A 22433-nucleotide genomic window follows, 5' to 3' on the forward strand; every position below is an offset into this window, starting at 1 on the left:
AGGAAGTCAGATTGTGAACTAAGAAATTTTGCATATGCCTTTAAATGTCTTAAAAAAAGTAGGACACATTGCAAGTATAATAACATATAACTAAAATCTGCTGCTTTGTCACTGCTGCTCTGAATTTTGCTGTAAAAATTGATGTTTTAGATAAGTTAACATTTTTAAAGACAATATACAAATGACTGATGAAAGAACAGAAAAAGCCCTTACTAAATAGCGGAAAATTGGAAAGAAAATAGTGAGGGATCTGTTATAAGTTCATATTTAAAATAATTTTCATCTCTTCCATACTGCTTTTGGAAAGGGGTTTAGATGTACGTTGTTAATACTCCTATAAAGTGGCAAATGTATTGAATGGTGGAGGGGGGAGCATATGGTATCTGATGGCCAGCCCCATTAATGAGAATAAAATGCTATTGCACAATTGTGTATACCATTAAGGTGGAACCTTCATTCCAGAATGAATTGCAAAGACATGCTTTCCAGATTAAATTCAAAGGCCATTGGAAATATGTAGAAACATTGGAATTCTGCAGAATATCCCAAATTCCGCCAACAGTTTAGAAAGCCTGACAGATATTTAAAATAAAATTCCCCTGAAAACAGGTATGAAAATTTGAGTTTATTAAGCAGTTTGGGGGGGTGAGTTTTCATTTTAAAACACTGCTTTTAATATCAGCAGTAACGCATAACCATTTACAAAAAAAGTTGTCCTGACCTGCGATTTGTTTTTCCATTTCTTCTTGAGATCTTTATTCATCTTCCTTGCAGCTATTCCAGTTCTTTTCATGGCTTAATTCTTTGATGTCTCCCAGAGACCTGTGGTTGAAGCTGAATTTAAATATCGTTTAGAAAAATTAGTCTTCTATCATTTGGACATGTTAGCATTCACCTGCTGTTCAAATTAATGCAGCAGTAGGAAATAAGTGCATTGGCTACTGAGATGAGCAACAGTGAAACAGCTGATTGGTTTATATTTTAGAACTCTTAATACCTGCTAAAATTGATACCTTCCTGAAAGCGTGGAATTCAGTTGAGATTCAACAGAACAATACTGCTTCAATCTATCTTCTGAAGATACATTTGTTTTGTAATTGTGCAGGCTAAGAATTTTAAATGCAAGTTTAAATCCTGCAGAAAAGTGTTATGGAAAGCCCATCAGAAAAATAAAATAAATTTTAGTCTAGAACTTCTACGCGGATTTCCCGAGTAATACGCAAAACAATTTTTGTGTGGCCTTTGACCAGCATAGTTTCAAATCAAAGGTTTGTTCAAGAAAAATGTTCTCAGAATTCATGGCAGAGGCCAAATGCTGTCAAACAGATGATGTTTAATGAAACTGGGATTATAATTTCTCATACAGAGCTGGATCTCTTACCTGCATGCAGTGTTCTGTCTTACTTTAAGTACCTGCCACCTTTGATCACGATGAAGGATTACATTTGCAGGACTTTTATTCCTGGTCTTGATATTCCATTATTAAAGATCTGAGTCAAGCCAGCCCTGAGACTAACAACAAATTGCTCTTGCAGCCTTTGAACAAGATTCAAGTTGGTGGAAATGGGCATAGCTCTTCTAAAATTGTTCTCACCGTGGGGAATTTCTGTGACTGACAACATGGGCCCTTAATGTTAACATTCAGGGGGGACAAGGGCCCAAGAGCTCAAATGTTAGCACGTTAGCTTCACCTAACGTAATATATAGTGGTTGTTAGGTAGGACACACCTGCCCCCTCTCTCAAACCGGAAGAAGCTATCACTGGAGTTCATATAACAAATTGTAAGCAGAATAGCTGATAGATTGCAGAATCATCAAAGGAGCTTGGAAAAGTATTTACATTTAATTTTAATAAAGCAGAGGCAATACACTTACAAAATGCTGAAATCAGGCAGATGCTCAAAAATGGACAAGAAAGCAATGACATAGAAATGATGAGGAAATTATAAGTGTGCAGCAGATTAAACAGTCGCATAGTATGATCCTATTGAAAATAAAATGAAGAGCAATCACTATGTACAGAAGTGCGGTATAAGCATAATCATTTCTTCATTTAATCATTTTGAGACTGGAATACTTGAGCATACCTTCAATTTCATGATTATGAGAAAATGACAGGTAAATTGAGAGTCTATGCAGGTATGAATAACAAAAGATTTGGAGTGAGTAAAATTAAGAGATTAAGGAAAATGTGTGTGTGAGCATAGGGAGAAATAAAATATACAGGTATCTTATTGAAGGGAATATTAGCATTTGCTTCTGTACAACTGGAACTATGAAAAAGAAAATACAAAGTTATTTAAAGTGATTACATACTTGTAGGAATAAGGCCGAAGTCAAATGGTAAATTAAGCTTAGATGATAACAAAAATATGGATAATTAGATCACAGGATAATTTGACAAGGAAAATTTGACAAATTCTACTTATACTAGTTGTATAAGAGAAGATTTAAAAAGTACACAAGTGTCTGCTGTACACCTTGTAAATTAGCATGAGGAGTAGACAAGATGAGCCAAATTCTTCAAAACTTTGTGAAGTACAATTCCAAACCTCCTCCTCTTTGTTTCTATTTATTTAGTTGCTGATGCTTACAAAGCTGCTGCTGTGATATATCTTGTTGTTACTGCATTCTTTGGGTCCTCACCTGCAAAACCAAAGCTAATGTTTTTTTCTTTTTCCACGGTGTTGCAAGACAAACCATGGGAACAATGGTTTGATATTATTTATGAGAATCTTGATTACAGACTCATCCAAAAGTCTTAGATGAATAGCAGAACCCCTATTCAGAGCAACAGCACACCTTATCTTTCTTAAGAAAGCTTTCAAAGCGATGTTCCTAGAAACAGATTTTGCTCTCAGAATGGGGTCTCTCTTCTTTTTTTCTTTTTCCTTTTTTCTTTTTTTTTTTTTTTTTTTTTTTTTTTTTTTTTTTACAAAATACACTATGAAGAATAATGCTTGATTTCTTAAAATTGCATTTTCTAATCTTTCTATTTGTCTGAAGGAATTTTCTATTTTTGGCTTAATCCTTCTGTAAATCATCTCGCTATAAGAAAACATTTCATCTGGTGAAGAAAGTGCTGAGTGTGCCTGAACACTTAAGAGGTTGTGAAGTGATTCATATTTCTTTAGTAACGTCATCTAGAAGAGCAATGCCAGAAGGGAACACAAATATTTTCAAAGTATTGAAAAATTTTCAGTGAAGAAAGAACAGCAGTATAGAAGTATATAATGGAGACATAAATGAACACAGACAAATTTGACTGTCAGATTTTCCTGGAAGTGATATTTCATATTTCAATGAAGAATTACAAAATTCACATTTGAGACTGAAGAATATTCATGAAAGACTTTTTATGAGTACCATGTTTTCTGCTCAGTCCATCATAATACCTAAGTCAGCAAGTGGTCACTAATAATTTATGTTGAAATTCTTACTGGGTTCATCTTTACCACAAACGTATCCAAACTGCTGTACAGATACTAATTTGATTGAATTCTAAGGAAGTTTTGCTGGGGCTTCTGAGAATTCATTTCTCCACCACTAGAAAAAAATCAAGAGGAGATTTTAAATGCATTTATAAGAACCATGTCTTTTAAATTTTCATTTATTAGGCTGCTTTTACTCTTTCTTCACAGCCAGTTGTCATCAGATCATTATTAATCTAACAAAAGTTAAGGGGAGGGGAGGAAGCAAGACAGAACTCAGACTACTCTTTATAATTGAAACATGAAATGTTTTCAACCAAAGAAAGAATTTTCACATATGTTACGAAACGAAATCCTATAAGTAACTGAAGAGTCTTTTTTTAATACTTGAGTTATGTCTGAGTGATTAATAGTACAGAAAAATTGGTATCTTGTAAAAAAAGGGGTTTCTTAAGCAATAAGTAAAACTGTAGTGTTGCCAACTAACTTGTGCTTGGGCTGAAAGCTTTTAACAGTGGACAGTGTCCCTCAAGAATCACAGCACTTTATATTGCTTAGGGACATAATCTGCAGATTTCTACTGACCTATATCTGGCCATTAGTCATTTAACTTTGCAAGTTATTCTGGTTTCTGGGGCAGTGAGGTTGAAGAAAAACCTCTGTTGTCAAAAATGCTGGTTCTGAACATCTGAAAACATGAAGGTAATATAGGGAAGAATAGGGCCTCTAAGTCTTTTCACATTGTACCCTTTGCAGAGTTAAAATGAAACTAATAGTTTTAAATGAAAGAGATTGGTAAAGCTTCATCCTAGAATTCCTTATTGTCCTAAGGATAGCGTTGTCAGTTATTTAGTGATAGATAGAGTGACAAATTCACCATTTTAATTATTTTATAATTAGAGTACCTTTTTTTTCTTTTAAGAAGCTTCCACCTTAAAAGGCATAAATTTGGAGTTTCTGAAATAGCTGGTCATGGAAACATAATGAATCCCCTGCTATTATCTCAGTGCTGGAACCACCTATACAGAAAACCTTCTGAGACCCTTACTGTGCCACCATTTCTTTTTTAACAATGTTTTCTTTTCCCCACTGCACAACCAGGCTCGGCTCCCTTCGTGCTCATCCACCTATAGTGTTTCTGAGGTATACTTTGCACGTGTTCTCTCACACAGTCGACCTGCTCGCCCATCACACTTTTTTGGTTTTATTTACTTTTTTCTTTTTTGCATTGCACTGTGCACAAGTGGGGCAAAATCAGCTGGGCGGGGGGGCAGATTTTGCATGATCAATCTGCAGCCATGTTCAGCATGGTTTTAAAATCACTGTACTAGTCTGGGACCACTATGATGTGTAGTGTAGTTAGGCAACTGCTACGTAACATATGAGCATAAATTATAGAATAAAAGCATCCTTATTTATCTCTTACAATAAAATAAAAATAATTACTTACAAAAAACTTACAGATGTCCAGGCTGCAAAGTGCTTCTTTGGTTAGTCTGACCCAATTCCAGCCAATGAAACTGGAAAGACTCTGTAAAGATGGTCATCATGTTATGATTACTAATTACCTGTCTAGATACTAGTTGTTTTATGATATCTGAAGTTCATTAATTCCCAAAGCTCTGATCTGCCAAAATGCATATACTGTTGTAAATACTTTCCTATCAGCTTCAGGATAGCCTTCTGTAATAAGGTATAGTACCATCTTAGCAAGAATTGAGAAGATACGCATAGTTGTAATTGGGATGGGGAAAAAAGGGAGAAAGATGTTAAGATAAACTAGAATTCACAACATCATGGGATAAAAACAGAATTTTTAAAATACTGACAAATGCCCCACTATGTATTAGGCTTCAGCATATTATCAGATTAATGGATGACTTAAAAAGATGGGCTTGAGGTTTTCTGCAATACTGAATCTATCTTGAGCACATACAGTTATTTATTCTGTATTTTAAAAGAATCTCTTAAGGTTAACAAGATCTCTTAGAAAAATGAGTTTGCTCTATCTCACACTGTGGGCCAAGTTCTAGACTGGATGTGAATGTTCTATTAATGAGCATCATACAAAATGCAAATGTAAGGAGCTCACCTACTCCGTCACTTTGTCCCTAAGCAGGAATTCTATGTGTAAGCAATACCTTGCTGATTTGTGCCTAATTTGTTCTCAAAAGCTTCGGCTTCTCAAGCAATCATTCCTAGCACTTCCTTATACTTAGTAATAGACAGGGTTTTTTCCATTTTCAGTGTATGATTAGGCAAAAGATCTAATAAAAAAGTTTTTAAGAAGAAAGGTGCTTACCAGTTTTTCTGTCATAGATTAACAGTTGCTGTCTGGATCAACAAGGAGACAAGTAATTTTAAAGATAATCAAGTATGTGTTCTTAAAAGCACCTGATACATATTCTGCAGTTTGTTGTGCCTCGTTAGTGTATTATATGAAAGTGCCACTGTTTATTATCATGCTTATCATCAAAACATCAATATGGATTAAATTAGTAATAATATATTCATACAAAGACACTTTTTTGTAAGCTAATATAGGAGAAAGATATTAGGTTTAGTGCTTACAGATAAGACAAATACCATCCTCACTCAACCAGTCATTCTTCTGAATGATCTCCACAAAATCAAGAGAAAGCACTGGATTAACAGGCATTTCAGCTTGATGACACTTTGTTTCCAAAGAATCCAACTGTGAGAGTTCACATCAGCAAAAATGGTGAACATGCTCTTACGGACGATGAAGTCAGTCAGTCACTTGCAGGGAAACTGGACCCTTTTTGCTTTGCCTGCAACTTCAACCATTTATCCTTATCACGTTCCGGAGGGGTCACTGTCTTCGAAGGAAGTACAAACCAAGGTATTGTGGCTGGCGATTGGTCAACATCCTTCTTGATCAGATTCCAAAAACTATTTTGCCTTCTTCAAAGCTATCAGGCTGTAGTACCCATTAGTGATATTGGAATGGTTAGATTCTACTGCAATTGATGAAGAAAATTGGAGTATTAAGTGCATGAAAACTTAGTGAACACTATCCACAAAGGATGGCTTTGCAATTTGTAGTACCGAATCTGCTAGCTGAAGTATCAATGTGGCACCACAAGACTGTACAAGGAATTTGTCCTTTATTCTCCATCCGAAAGGAAAATCTTAATATCTGAAATGCAGATAACCTGGCTGCCTGGTGAACTGGATCTTGTGAAGCGGTTAAAAAATTTCCAGCTGATAAGAATTATGAAACATACAGTGCAAGACCTAGACTGCCTTTTTTAAACTGCAAACTGAAGGTGTAAAAAAATATGGATACATTCTTCTCTGGTGGCAGGATAGCACCCTGAGTATTTTTGAACAGACCATTTAAGCCAATGATAGATCCAAAGGAACAATTCAATTGAAACTGAAGATCTCTGTTGCAATTGTAGCTATTTGAAGAGGCAAGGAGGAATTGGAGGTTCTCTGGGGTCCATAAAGCATTTGTGATGTGGTTTTTAACTTTGTAAGAGACTCTTCATTCAGGAATACAGCTTAATGTTAGGGTGCATGTCCAGCAATGCTCAATGTCATCTGCTATTATTTTGGAAAATTAGAAAGGCTGCTATGAGTAAACAACATCCTGGCCTCTAAATGATGTGACAGAAAATCTTACAAACTGAGGTATCGCTAAATCAAGTCCAAAAGCCTGCCATTAGTTTTGATCAAGGTGAATTAAAGGAGTAATGTTGTATTACATAATGTCTTATATCCAGTGGAAAAAGAGGAAACCTTTGACAGGATCTCAGGGTTATTTCTTATGTCTACGCCTATTTCTGTGGTTCTCATTCCAAGAAAATATTTTTCTCAAGCTGATTCTTGAGCACCGAGTTCAGAGCTGTTTAATTTTATATGTCCAAATCATCACCAAATAGCTTTGAAGCTTCAGAAGACACCAGGAATACAGAGACAAGAGAAATGGAATCAATGCTGTGGGAAGTCAGCTGAACATGCATTCTGACAAAGGTACAACAAAAGATAAAAGAAAGATAACCTGATACAATTTCTGAAATCTGTTTTTCAGAAATAGAAATTGTAGATTCATCATAAGAAATTTCTTTAACATTTAATTGTTGATGAAAGCTCTGGAATTGGATAAATTGACACTCCTAGAGCTAAGATTGCCAAAAAGGAAAGTGAATGTACTATCAGGGATTTTTTTCTGCTGTTACATAGAAGGTCTTTGATTGAAGAAGTGAAAGATCTTCCAAGAGAAACTTTGTATTCTGCATTGTGGAGAATATGAGGTAGACTTTGCTGCTTGTTTATTTTCTTAGAAAACGTCCTTGAAGAGGCTATTTTGCACCTCAAGAGTCCAATAATTAGGAAAAGCTTCTTCTCACCTGTTCATTTTTATTGTCACCAGTTGCACTGCTGAAACTGTGGATGTGGTCAACTGATGCCTATGTGAGAGGAACAGGCAGAAAGTTTTTTAAAATTTCTACTTACTGAAGTTACAGAAAGGTTTTCATAGTTTGTTGAACTCCAAGCGTTATAGCGTAGTAGTAGCGTGTACCTACTTAGGCCCAGTCAGCACCTTGACAATTCCACTTGTCTGGAATGAGGTGCTGTCTTTGGTTCTTTGCAGTTAAATGAAATCAAAGTGAGTTTCTTTAAAATGTATTGCTTTGTGGCAAGAGAAGTCAAGCTTGAATGCTCTAAAATGGTATAGTAATAAAATAGAAATTCATATTCTCTTTGAATTCCACAATATGCAATAGACTTTTTCCCCCATCACGACAACAAGTTAGCTTTGTGCCTGTAATTTTTGTAAATGTTAGCAGAACTCCTAAAATGATTTTTCTAAAAGTAGAAATATTAATTAGGAATGAAGAAATATTAATTAGGTATTATGCTGACTTAGCAGTTGTGCAGTATAGTATGTGTGTTATATATCTACAATTTACTTATTATCCAATTTTCAATAGCAGTAGTTCACAAGAAGTTATTAAATAAGATGGTTATTTTTAGAAGTACTCTGACTTGAGCTTGTGCCTTAAAATACTATACAAAACATAAAACTAATGGATTGACCAATGAAGGTCCATATTCTCCTAATTTATAAAATTACACTTAGGTAGTATTATGCAATGGCCCCATTTTTTATCCTCATTTGTATCTCAGACGTTTTATTACCAGCATCAATCTCTCTCTCTCTCTTTTTATCTGCCTCTCCTCTGGCTTCTGCATGCGCTGTGTGTTTGGCTAAAAGCGTAATGAAGGAAACATGTTGATCTGCTTGTTGGAAGTATAGTGGCAGCAAAATGTTTACTGCCGTGCTATCTCCTGCTTTTAAAAAAAGGAAATAAAGTTTTTTCAAAGAGGGAGACACTGAGGTCTGTAGGTTGTCATATGTTTTAGTTAGTGTCATTGAGTGGTTAGGACATGATGCCTTGTGTTATCAAAGATCAGCAAAGTTTTATGTTAGTTTGCTCTTCCACAAGTTACATTATTTCTGTAAAAATAATTTTGGAATATGTATTGGCTGCATACAGATTGGTGAGATTTGGTTGTATACTTAGCGTTGTTAATAAAACAACAAAGACTTGTATTATCTTACCTGATAATACAGAGCAGAGGGACCAGTACAGGGAGTTAAGTCTCAGCAGCATTCAGAGAACAAGAGGAAATACTGTTTCCTGTTGCAGGTAGTTGACTGCAGAAGCCTGTTCAGAGACTGCAGGAAGATTTTTAAGTGCTCTAGGTTAAAGTATTCTATATAGCATACATTACAAAATTTTGTAAATAACTGCATCTTGTTCTTTAGAACTAAAGCCAGGTAAAAGACTGTTTCTCCTTCTACTTAGGCTAGTATTAATAGAAGGTAGTGCTGAAGCACTGGGAACTGCTACTCTGACTTTCGGGTATTTACCACCAGCATAAAACCTGGAATTCCATTTCAGGAACAGGCTGTTAAGTTCACTGTTGATATTTGTTGTAGGTAGTCATTGTTGACTACTTTTGACAGTCAGATTCAAGAGCATCCTTAATGTGTGCACAGTAAGCCCAACATTTGCTACCTACCTGCAAATTCTGCATCTAGAACTTCCAGGAGGCTTTTCTGGCTCCAAGAAGGGATGCCGGCTTCCTCATGCTGGCTTAAGAATGTGGCAACCCCTTATACTTCATCATCCTTTTTAAAAATAGTGTTTCTTACTCTCTTCTTATTATTCTTACAATATCTGAAATATTTCTCTCCAGATTTCTAGCCAGTGAGCCAATTCATGCAATTTTGAGTCAGTTTATTCTGATATTGTAACTTAAAACTTTCCAGAAGGAGTTCGCCAGATAAAAAATTTAGAAGAGTTAATTTAACCATGACGATTGTGCAATTATCAAATAACATAAAAGTCTTCAGTAAGTTCTTGGATATCCCAAAACGCTTTAATGTCAGTATTGTTTTCAAAATTACGGAAATTGGAAATACTTTAATATAAAGGAAAATCCTAAGTGAATATCGATATACAGTGTCTGAAACTTGAATTGCATATTATTAAAGGTCTGTCTCTAGTACTGTTTTGAAAGATCATTAGAATAACAGCAAGAAAAGTGTGACATGATTCTAAGAAATGTAAATAGATTTGAAATACCATAGGTGGTCTTAGGCTTTCAGGTGTAATGAGTGAATTACATGGTTTTGTTATTGGTCAGATTATTGGGCTGGTCTTGTACTGACTATGCCCTTGACTTGTGCATTTTTGAAAACATTAGGCACAAACTTGATTAGAGTGACACAAATTTTATTGTTTTGTCACCTCAATTAACTTCCACTTCTGTAATATGAATATATCCCATAAATAGGGAAAGCACAAACAAAAGTAGTCAAAGATAGTTATTTCTGGAACAGGATTTCCTTTTTCTTTACTTTTTCTTTTGTAAACTTTTCAGTCTATATATCAGCTGGAGTTATTTCTTTTATAACATAGAGAGTTTCATTCAACCCTTACAATCACAGGGTGACACAATTCAAGTAAAAAAGTGTTTCAGGAGATGAAAGACCATGACCAATAAGAGTGGAACTGTGCCTTTATTTTCTTTAACATAAGATCACTCCCATGGTGTAAACAACGATTGCTGGTTTTTACAGTTTTTGCAATTAAGGTTGTGCCTTGGTTAGAGAGACAAAATGAAGTAAATGTAAGCAGTTCCTCACCATTCTCTTCCCTGTTTTTAAGCAGAAGTCCAGCAGATAGAGAATTTGGTTCTTTACATCTGACATAGATATACTGATCCATTGAAGAAAAATTGCCACGTTGAATTGAGATTTCCTATTTCATTGCCTTATGAACTCCATATGCTTTGTAGAGATGGTCTTTGAAATTTGAAATAATGTCTTTCCATTAGAGGGAATGCTGGAGTTTTCGTATTGCTTATGGACGTGGCTTTAATTAACCTGCCAGATATGTCCTTAACAAGTTTCTCAGCTTGAAAACAGAAAAATATCTTGATTAAAAGAAATATATCTTTATATATCTGTAATATCTACAGTCCAGAAATAAATGAACGCAACAGAGCCAATAAGCATCCACTAATCATTTGGATTTTGTCCACCCATGTTGGTACTAACCTACTAGTTTTCTGTGTTGGTTTTTTTGCAGTTTCTAATAGAAAATGAGGTTTTGAGTAAAATTAGAATTTGTAGAAATTTCTCTTTCAGAAATTAACAAGGTGTCAAAGCTTTCTATTTGGCAATTGCCATTTAAAGAATTAAATTTTTTCTATAAGATTTTGCTTTGCTAATAGTACTGCCTTACTCTAGGCTTAAGAGAAATGAATTAATTAAAATTCTATCTTTTAGATTTCCTTAGTGCACATTGAAATGCAAACATTTATGAAAACTCAGTGATCTAGTTTCCTCATTTGTCGAAAATAGCTTTGCTAGTTCTATATTCATTCTTGTTTTTGGGATTAGTAGCTGCACAGAGTCTCTTCTGTAACATTGTCTCTGCCACACCAGAACAGAGAACTGTTCTTGCTGTAAGAGCTACATGTCATATCAAGACAGGCATGATGGCTCATGAGTGAAAGTATGGCAAAACTTCAAGTTACATCAGGAAGGAGAGTGCATTATTGCAATAATCTGATCACAGTATACATTCATATCTTTGATGTCTTTTAGACATCTTTTGTGAATCTTTTAGATATTCACAATAAAATTATTTTTAAAAACTTCATTAGGAAATGTTACTATATTTGTAGTTTACATACAATTACTTGTTTACCCACTACTAATGGATCAAATTAGATCCATTATTAGTTCATACATTCAAAATAGAAGAAAAATTGTACTTAATCCTACAATTTCTCTGTGTATAGTGCTCACCTTGTGACTTCTGTCAAATAAAATTATCCCTTCATATTAATATTTTACACTTATTCTTTTCTTCTCTACTAATAAGTTCAGCTCAAGCACTAAGTTGATTTACAAAGAACTACTTACCATTCAGGAATAGTATTTTCAATAACATCTCATTTCATAATAGAGATTTTGGGTTAAATCTTATCTATTCAACTTATCAAAATTGTAATACATTTTTTCTTGATTTTTATTAGGGTAAAATACTTGCCAGCTCTGCATTTATTAGAGAGAGAATATATAAAATTCAGAGTGTCTTTTAGGAGTGTAGGCACTAGGAAATTGAATGATAAAATCACAGCTATTTTCCAGATAATGTTATATATCTTTCTGTGTTCTAAAAAATCAAGTAATTCAGAGTAATTTCTATCCTTCCCCATTTGGAACTTGAAAGTTCTTTGCTTTCTGTTTCAAGACAAGTCTTTTTGTTTCAATTTTAAACGCCCGTCTCTGAATTTTTCCCTTTTTTCTTCTTCCACAATATAGGGAGACACTTCACCCTGCCTTATGGTAGAAATGTGCAATCCTTTACGAAACAAATTAGATCACGTCAGAGAGCTATGAATGTCATTTTCCTTTTGATTGGTTATAGTTTAGACTCATGTATTTAATCTACATCTACATTTTCCAAAATCAGTCTTGTCGTTATTTTTCTATAATCACATCATTTAAGCAAAGGGTTTTTTCCATTTACTTGTGCTGCACCACACCTTGGACTGCCTGGCATCAAAACTGTCTCGATGAGATATAACCATGAGATTTCTTTTCTTGACAACCACTGTTTTCTTTTTAAATGCAGTAGCAAGCTGCTCACCAGCATACAATGTTTAGCGTTTGTTTGTTTGGGTTCTCCTACTTAAATCAGTTTGTTTGAGAAACCTGACATTAGTTTTGTTCTGTTACACTAGTAATACCACACAGTGCAATTGTTCCCTAGGTTCAGCTCCCAAAGCAATCTAACTCTTCAGTCAGCTTCACTAATAGTATCTGTGGGAAATTAGTCTAGAGTCTGAAATAGTAATAAATTGAAGTAGATCAAAGCTTCTATTGCACTGCTTTTATGGCTTTTGGAGTAATCAATGATGTCAAATGCTATACATGTGATCTAATTTACATGTATCTAGTGGACAGTGTCTGTTTTAACACATGGAAAACAACTTAAATATACACAGCAGTGTCAGTATCAGTAACATACAGCTCAAATGCCTCAACTCAAAGGCAGAAACCTAGTTCTTCATACAGTAAGTTCACCTTACTGATACTGCTCAGATGGATTCATGGACTGAAGCTTTATTTTCTGTTTAGTTGTTGCTCCGTAGTTTGAATCTTAACTCAAAAGAGCTTTATTCGTTTTTATACTTGAAAGTGTAGAAGTCTGAAATTTTGCCTGAATACTGTATACATCAGTGTCTATAATCAGCTCATCTCTTTGCTTCACAAAGATTTTGTAAAAATAAAATTTCTTCTTGTGTATTAGGATGTTTGACATTGCAAAACCGAGCACAACAGACAAATCTATAAAGAACTAAATAATTCCCCATTCAGGAGAGTTTTGATAATGTTTAGTAAGTAAAATGTGAAGCTAGTTTTTGAACAGGGAGATTAAAATGAAATAGCCTTATCTTGTCTCATGCAGATGCCCTGCTGAAAATAATTATGATGAAATCATGATACTTCCATGTCAAAGGAAAAATAAGAGTTGCACACATAACATTGATCTGATATTTCCTAAATGTTGTGTTTCACTTCAATGTCCTAATTTTGCTTGGCTATATTTGAATGAAGAATTTATTTTTAAAGTTCTGATTTTGAGGGTCGCACCATTCAAGAAAAATAGTTTCCATTTTTAGTAGTAATGTGCAAATTTTGTTGTTTTAGTGCTGCATTGAAATTGGCTGTTGTGGTATCAAGACATAAAAATATGAAAATAGTTGAAATTTCATTTAAAAGTAAAATACTTGGAATAGAAATGAAACCTTTTTAAAAGTCAGCCTTATTAGTATACATTAAGGGCTAGAGAGGTACTTAGGGACAAGAATTTCTATACATCACTTATGTATTTTTAGTCCATCTGATTGACAGCAGCTTACAAATCTGGCGGAGATGGAATGGACTATAGGATTAAAAAGTCTTAATGCTGGTCAGATAGGATATAACTCAGGCATATACTTATAAGGGTGATTCAACAGTCAAATTACTGGGGTATGAGATTGTATGAAAATAGACAAGTAAATCCCATTTCTGTGGCAAACAACAAGGACAACAGGAATCTCTTTCTCTTGTATCTCTTTGGAAAGAAAATTTATTCTCTCTGCCTTTGTTTAGACTATCTACTCCTAAAGCTGGAGAATATTTCCAAGATATTTGGGGATTGTTTAAGATTTTAATTCAAACAAAAGATCTTGCTCACAGCTAATAATACAAGTAGTAGAACTTTTGACTTTCCCAAGTGCAGTGTTGCTAGAGATTTCTTTTGTCTTACAAATCCCAATTGGATTCTGTTAGCACAGGTTAGAAATATCTGTTGGAGGTCATGCACAAATTATTTGGCAATATTTTTTGTGTCTTGATTTAATAAGTGCTTTAGCTCACACAAGATGTGTATCTTCTCCATATTTGGGTATTATAATTAATATTCCTTCTCTGAACAAAACCAGTATGATCTTGAATAAGCCCTGAACTGCCCTTAAAATACCGCAGAAACCTGCAGTCTTTCCAGTGTTACTCATATAGCATATCTCTATGCTGTCCCATACTCTTAAGAACACAAAATCCAGCTCATTTTTTTCCTCATACAAATGTAAGCGTTTCATTAAAATTCCCATGATGAAATAAAACCCACTTCTTTTCTCTTTGCCTCTTTTTATTCTCAACTATCAGCCTACGCTGCCAGTTTGTAGTAGCAAGTTTGCTTTCCCATTAGCTTTCTGACCAACAATTTACTATTTTATCTCCTTTTTTGCTGCATGTCATAGTTCTTCCTGTTTTCTCTTTCAGTGAGGTGTTCAGTTAGCAAGTTTAGTTGATGTGTAAGAGTTTGTTTGAACCCTCTTCTAGTGGTAAACTTATTGATTTTATATCTTCAGGACAAGGTCAATTTCCATTGGGAGACAATGACTTAAGGCATCTTATTTGCATCCCAGAAAACTGCCCTTTGCCTTTTCATTTCATTTTGTTCCAAATATTGGATGATATCTTTTTATATATATATACTGCTTCTGTAAAAGGAACCAATTAAGTGGTAAAAATCTGCTCCTAAAATGATTTTGACTTCAAATGATTTTATGCTTATTTCTTCCCACTGACTCCAAATGAGTAATTCTGTGTGTAGAATACTACATTATTCATATTGAAATTTTGTTGAGATGAATCCCACCAACAGTGCTGCTCCTTTTTAAAAATGTGTTTATGTGTAATGTCTGCTGCTGTCAAATTCCTTGAACTCACTTTCCTTTCCCTTTCAGAGGTGTTCTTGGGACAAGAAAAAAATATTCTGTAGTTTTGAACTGACTTCAGTTATAATTCTGATGGCCAAACCTTGCCCATTTATCTTAGTGTAAAAGTGCTGTTTGAATAGGAATGCATTCCTGAAATAGGAAGATTGCATCTTGTAATAGGATTTAGTCCTCAAATAGTTTGTTAAATGTTTTGTGAAGTACACAATTCCAGATATACTTTTCCTTGAAATTTCTTTAACAATCTCATTTTTACTTTCCATATTAATTTAATGAAAGCAATAGTCTCTGTTCTTCAGATTAGATTTACATTTTTTTAATTAAACCAACCAATGTATTGCATTACCTTTTTCAATTTGCTCCTAGTTTAACCTTATGTATATTGCTTAGAATAACAGGCCAAAATCAGTTTTTACAGAGTTATTACACCATCTTGAGACATTGTTATTCATAGTTTAGTTTTATTTTACGTATTTCTTTACAGATACTGATTAATGCACTCTTAGGGGGGGAAAGTATTTTAGGCAAGAAACACTATGCAAACCCCTACAGTTATAAAACACAGAATCATGTTTGGAAGGGACCTTTGAGATCGAGTCCAACCACACAAAAAACAAACAAACAAACAAAAAAACCAAACCACCATAAACCACAAAGCAGACTGTGTGTGACTTGAAATCTAGTTAAAGCAGGCAGGTATTTGAGAAACCATTCTTGTGCACAGAGTGTAATGTCCAGAACTCAGATCACGTAATTACTAATAAATCACAAGTAGAATAAAGCAGCAGCAGCATCACACTTTCCCACATCACACAGACCAAATTGTCTTCATAAAACTGCTGAAGTTTCAAGGAGATACTGTGTGAGTTATGCGCTTTCTCTCTGACAGTAAGTTGTAGTGGGTGCAATACCTCGTAAACGTCCTGCCTGGTGTTTATGAGACAGGTAGAGGAAGAGAGTTCTTAAATTGTTAATGGCTGCTGTGCTTTGCGTACCCTGCTTCCTTCATTACAGCTTGGCCAACTCATCCCCTTTGCTGTACCTTAGTCCCCTGTGTCTGTATGTACGTTTGGGTTTCTGCTGGTGGTTCCACATTCTGCATGCTGTCCTAAAAGCGGAGCAATGTGCTCTCCCATAACTGGCAAAGATTATGGGTCAGCCTCCCGCCGGCTCTGCCTTCCTGAGAAATGGGCTCTTTCCATTGGTGATAACTCATGTTTTGATGTCATTGTTCTGAATTGTTCTTCATGTTGTAAAATTGAGTGGAAATGTACTCCCATAAGAGTTAGCTTTTCATATTGGGCTGGAAACTCTTCATCTCTGTGTAGCGATTTGTTTTATTATAACCAATGGCTTTTAATTGTACCTCCCATAATGAAGAGCTGACTTAATACTCTGTGCTAATCTTGTTATGACTTTAAAAAGGTAAGTAATTTCTCTAACCGTTCCTAACAGTCATGGTAAAGTGTTAAAGGGTTTTTCAATTTTCTTTTTGTCTTTATTTTTCACATGAATTTTTCTCTTGGAGCATGAACTATTCTTTGTGTCTTTTTCTATTTTTCTTGTAAAAAAAATTTTTGTGGACTGATTTTTATTTGCAGCAAAACATATCATATAGATATAAATAAATCCAATTTAGTACAGTCATTTGTTTCATTTTTCAGACCAGTCACGATTGATAGTTAGAAATTGGCAGCAGGACTCTTTATTTTACCATTCCCGTAATTTATTTTTGAGTACTTTATTTCACATTATATTTACTGCTTCAGCTTACGGGAGAAAGCTTACTCTGCATTCCAGCGGGATGAAATTGTATCGTAAAGAACATAAAGTCCACCTTGCATAAAAAACAGAGTAATGTGAATTGAATGCTTTGGGTTTGGTTACATTCTGCCTGAACTATGCAGGGGAATGGTACTGGCTGGTAGCCCACTGTGTCTTCTGCCAAGGTACATTGTGAGCCAAGAGGCTGTAGAATGGACAAACAATAAATCTATGCTTTCCCTGTGAAAGGAGAGACAGACATAGGTTGTTATTTCTGTAACGACCTGTGAATGAGAAGAATTATAGTCAGAGAAGATTTAATCACTAAAGAACTAATCACTGTCCCCACTCAGTCATGGTACTATACGCATCGTAATATGGATTCTTTACTTAGCAGTAGCTGTGAAAAGAATAGAGGTTTTTCATAAACATCACATATAACAAAGTAGTAAAACATTAATATGACAAACAGTGAATATGATAAAAGGCACTTAAAGCACATGACACATTTATACTAAGTTCCATTGCTGCTAAAACTGTATGTGTTAGAAAACTGGTGGGTTTTATTCAAAATCATATTATACCGCACTTTTGTTTAAAAATAACATTTAGGATATCAATGTGCAATTCATATTAAACAAAGAGAAGTATTATGTAATAATTAATTTTGATGTCAGCTATGTTAAAACATGGTTTGTATTCTGCAGCTGTGAGCATAGGTTGGGAAAAGATCAAGCCTAGCTGATCAAGCCTTTTATTTTATTATCATGGATTCCTCTTCCACAGCTGCTTTTAAAATTTGTGGGAAGCAAATTATTTCTCATACTGCATATGTTGCCCATCAGGTGAGTGATAATATGGAAACTGTAGGCTGGGTGTAAGAAATCAAAAAGTAACTTTAAAGTCCTCTGTGTGCACAGAATTAAAAAATTGACCTGTGAGAGGCTGTGTGTGACGCCAGCTGTCTTTTGTTACCATTGTCATTTGGACGCTGTAAGAGCAAAACTTTGTCAGCACGTTTTTTATATTAGAAGATTTGATCTGCAAATCTCAGCTGCTCTGTTCATTATAAATCTCTTGTTTTTGTCCATACACTAGCTCCACTATAGGTTGGAAGGGCTTAAAGATGAACTGAGGAGGAATAGAGGCTACAACTCGAGAGTAACTATTACTGCTCAAAGGAGCTGTTTTCCATTCGCAAACATTGCTTTGCGCTATGGGTTTGGGCTCCTTCTGTTCCTCCACTTTGTTGAAGACTCTCTCTTGACTTCCATTTTACTTCTTTAGCACTGTCTTTGTCTGCTAACATTTTTCCTCCTTCTCTAGTAGCTTTTATCTGTGTCCTTTGGATCACATATTTTACTTAGTTTGTTTTAGTAGATTGTTTCAGATGTTTGTGTTCTGTATTTTTGGTTTTTTGCCTTTTTCTTTAGGACTGTGTTATCTCACTGAGTTTCATTCCACAGTTTGCTGAATTGCTTGGTTATTTTGCAGCAGGCCCATTCCTCGTTTTCTCTTTTCATACGGTTTTCAGTGAGAAATAAGAGAGCCTCTTCCATTTAAACAGTAGTCTTACACACATAGGCCCATGTCTCCTTTTGCACACACCATCTTCTGCCTTGCCACGTCCATCCTGCTTCTCTCTTTCTCTCTCAATCTGTGCCTCTCTCTCTTTTGTGCTTTCTTTCCTACCATTATACCATATTTTTGGTCCAGAATTGTCCTTTGGTAAATTATAGGTAAATATTTACTTATTCCAAAGAGAGTTCCTGTCAAGCCTTTGAAATCTGGTAAAACAACTCTGGGCCAAATTCGGGCATCATTAATATTTTGTTTGCAGATTTCTTGTATAGTACTTTTGGTGGGAAGGAGGGAGGGTTTGGGGTTTTTCTGTTTGTTTTTTTTAAACAACTTTTTTTTCAGGGAAGGACACCATAACCCACTCTAAGTTGCAACATTACTTTCCATAAGTTATTCCATTACTATAAGTAGACTGTGTTGCGCTGTAGAATTCAATTTTTTTATGTGAATATACATTTGGGGCAAGCTGCTGTGGAACAGAAGAAAGAGGTTTAGAAGTTGGGGCACAGTTGTTTTCAGCTTTAAATGGTTGTTCTTTCTGAAGACAGGTTTAATGTGTATTATTCTTCATCAATTGTTAGATCATACATATTCACTTTCTATGCAATTTTTCTGTGACTGCAAATTGAAACTGTAGTCTGAAAGATAATCTGGATTCATTCTACCTTTTCAGCAGAGATTAATGTTCCACAGGGAATTTATGCCCTCAGTGTCACCTGTGCTATTCCACGTCTTTCACCACGTGTACACAGTTTTACCTTATTAGTTCTCTCGCTGAAATTTAGCAATACATCTGTCACTAAAGTTAAAAAGAGAAGAATTCCATTCATACTCTCTGAGGTTTGTCTTCCTGTGAAGTTTACTTTAGCTGGCGTTTTGTCCACACAAAAAATTTTTATTCAAGTGTTACCAGTTCAGTCAGAACTGCCAGAAGACAGTCTGACTCCTTTTCAAATTATTTCACCTAAAAACTTATAGCTTCAGTGTTACGAGATGATGGGCTGCCTTTTCAAACCTGTGAAGAATTAACAAGAGCTGATGCTTCAGTATAAATAAAGTTTAAACTGTGTTGTGTTTACAGGACTGATACTCTTCAGAAAAACAATTCTTTTTTTAAATCTACACGGTAAACAGATGGAACTCTAAATACCCAGTGTTACTAGAATATTAGACCAGAGCGAATCCTCCAGTTTCCCTGGGGTCAGACTAATACATCTGGAATAATACAGTGGCAGCTAAGCATTTAGGAAGAGGATTTGTTGAGAAACCAGTTGTCATTCTCACACAGTTTTTGAAGTAGAATTTCAATGTAAAATTCATACCGAACACAGCATTTCTTTTAACCAAACAGAAACAACTGAGTAAATTTATCTGGCTCTAGCCAGGAGCTGTTTGTATAATTGTGAGTTGCTTACACAATTGCAAAGAAGTCTTATTATTAAATATCTTCAGAATCAACACAATCTAAATTTAGTACTTTAAACTCTTTCTGTAATACCTGAAAATATCAATAGTAGAATTTTAAAGCAAGTCATGATAATATAGTTATGTTAGTATTTTTTCTAATCATAAAACAGGACCTAGATTCAGAGTAACTATAATTACAGTTATATAAGAAAATGTGGGTTTTCTGTTTAAAAAGTGGAGTTTAACATGTGATTTTAACCACTGTGTTCTTTGATTTTACTCTATTACTGTCCTTAGGCCATCTTGTTTCTTATTGGGGAGGTATGGAATCAAATTGCTTGTATTAGATTCTGACCATCAGCTACTACCCTTCTACTTAAATATATTTACCTCATGTAGAGTATGTAAAAATATTGCTGAAAACATGTAAAGCCTCTGTCTTAGATCCCAGGAGCTTGCCCATTATATCTCTGTATTTTGCATTCTTGTTAACTTCTGTAGCTCACAGACTCTGTGCTCTCTCTGCAGGTCCAGTCTAGGTGCAGCAGCAAGGAGAACATCCTCAGAGCAAGTAAGTACTGAAACTTCATAGCTCTATTGAGAAAATAAGACTGCTCAGAAGACAACAAGCAATAGTTTGCTATCTAGAAGAGAAGGATACAGTTGGGACTTCAGTGGGTTTGCAGAAGAAATTTAATAACTGAAGACAATGAAATTCAGTCCAAAGAGAAAATCAAAGTGTAAATAGCTCATAGTGTTCATGTATTAATGTATAGTTGACTACTAATTTTTTCTTCCAAGTTGTTCTTCTAATGACATGTAGGTTGTGTTGTCTATGGTGATGCATTGTTGGAAATAATCGTATGTGTGCAAGTTTTATGGGCAAAAAGAATCAATACTTGAAGGTGATGAAAATGGAAATTCTCATGTTGAATATGTATGATTTTTGTTTTCATACCTGAACGTGAAATTGAATGTTGGGGTACATCAAACCAAACGAAAATATGCAAAGGTTAAGAATTCAGATTTAATCCAAATGACCTGTTCTTTAATTTGCACAATGCCTTTCCTTTGTTTTATGTCAGTCTTTCCTAGTCTTCAGATTTTAATTTGATCCACCATATGTGTATATATATATGTAACAACAGGAACAGGAAGTTGTTTTGGTGATAAGAGAGAAGGCTGTCAGGAATTTTCTTCCCTCTGCTTCAAAGATAGAGGATTATTTTATCATACAAAATTTTGCTTAATGTAAATAGTTATTTTTAGAGCCACCTGACATTTGACGTTAGTGAAAGACAACTTGGGAAGGTCTGAGGAGTTGTTTAATGTCATTTACTTGTAATTTAAAAGTACCACTTAGTAATTCTAGAATTAAAAAAAAAACATTATTAGTTTGTCTCCAGATTTGTTTAAATATATGATACCTCCAAAAGAGAAAAAGTACCACTTAGTAATGCTAGAATTAAAAAAAAACCCCATTATTAGTTTGTCTCCAGGTTTGTTTAAATATATGATACCTCCAAAAGAGTTAGCATCTGTTTGTAGGAAGAAATAGGGAGAGAGAAGTGTTAGTAGTTACACATGCATCTTTCTTCCTTTATTCATTGAGTTTATTCATGCTAGTATTAAAGCTGAAGGAGCTCTTATTTTTGAGTATGGATTTTCTTGGCTTCTCTTGCAGAATAATGGGGGTTGCTTTTGGTGTTGGAACAAAGTTGTCAGAGATTAGGGGATTTTATCTATTTTCAAAAAACTGTGTTGACAAACACATTTCTCAGTAGATTTTAACAGAACCTTTCACTTAAGCAAATGACATGTAGTGGACACAGATTTCCAAATCTGAAGATCTGGGAGTCTGAGCACCATTCAAAGCCTCTGAATTCATTCACATTTTAAGGGTTGAAGAGGTGAAATACTGGTTTCTGAAGTAGCTAACAGTTGAGTTTTAGGTTGCAGTAAAACAAACATAAAAGCGTCTAACAGCTCTAGCATTGGCTACAGCATAAAGGTTGTTTGCTGCCACAGAGTTCCCCCACCTTTCACTCTTCTGACATATTTTTCCCTAGCATCTTCATTTTTTTCCAACCTTTCCTTTTAAGAGTTCTGACATATTTTTCCCTAGCATCTTCCTTCATTTTTTTCCAACCTTTCCTTTTAAGATAATAGTTTCTTATTTTATACAATCAGGAAAAAGTCTTTAACATATATTGTATGGAATCTGCTGGACCTGTGGGAATTATGGTGCTACTAAACAGGGTTTCTTTCTCTCTGCAGAGAAGGTATGGGAAGTTTGAATGTGTCTTACAAATGCTTTCCTTTCCTTTTCTCGTTTTTATGAGGTTGCTAACAAAATGCAGACATAATAATGGCAAATTAAGCTTGCTAGGGACATCCCTGTTGTTA

The 22433-nt window shown here is 34.8% G+C and overlaps 1 protein-coding gene across 13 annotated transcripts in view; it reads left to right on the forward strand.

Moving 5' to 3' along the window:
* The window catches only part of GPHN (gephyrin), a 278428-nt gene that overhangs the window by 206105 nt on the left and 49890 nt on the right, over positions 1-22433 (forward strand). For 6 of the 13 annotated variants that reach the window (XM_014941950.1, XM_014941955.1, XM_014941951.1 and 3 more), the window contains 3 exons: positions 4533-4574; positions 18138-18200; positions 20556-20598. In XM_014941950.1, the coding sequence (XP_014797436.1) occupies positions 4533-4574; positions 18138-18200; positions 20556-20598 (148 nt within the window). The remainder of the gene's footprint in view (positions 1-4532; positions 4575-18137; positions 18201-20555; positions 20599-22433) is intronic. The other 7 variants (XM_014941954.1, XM_014941956.1, XM_014941964.1 and 4 more) reach the window with 2 other exon arrangements.

This window comes from Calidris pugnax, unplaced genomic scaffold, assembly GCF_001431845.1.
Source record: "Calidris pugnax isolate Ruff unplaced genomic scaffold, ASM143184v1 scaffold56, whole genome shotgun sequence".
In the NCBI taxonomy this organism is placed as follows: domain Eukaryota; kingdom Metazoa; phylum Chordata; class Aves; order Charadriiformes; family Scolopacidae; genus Calidris; species Calidris pugnax.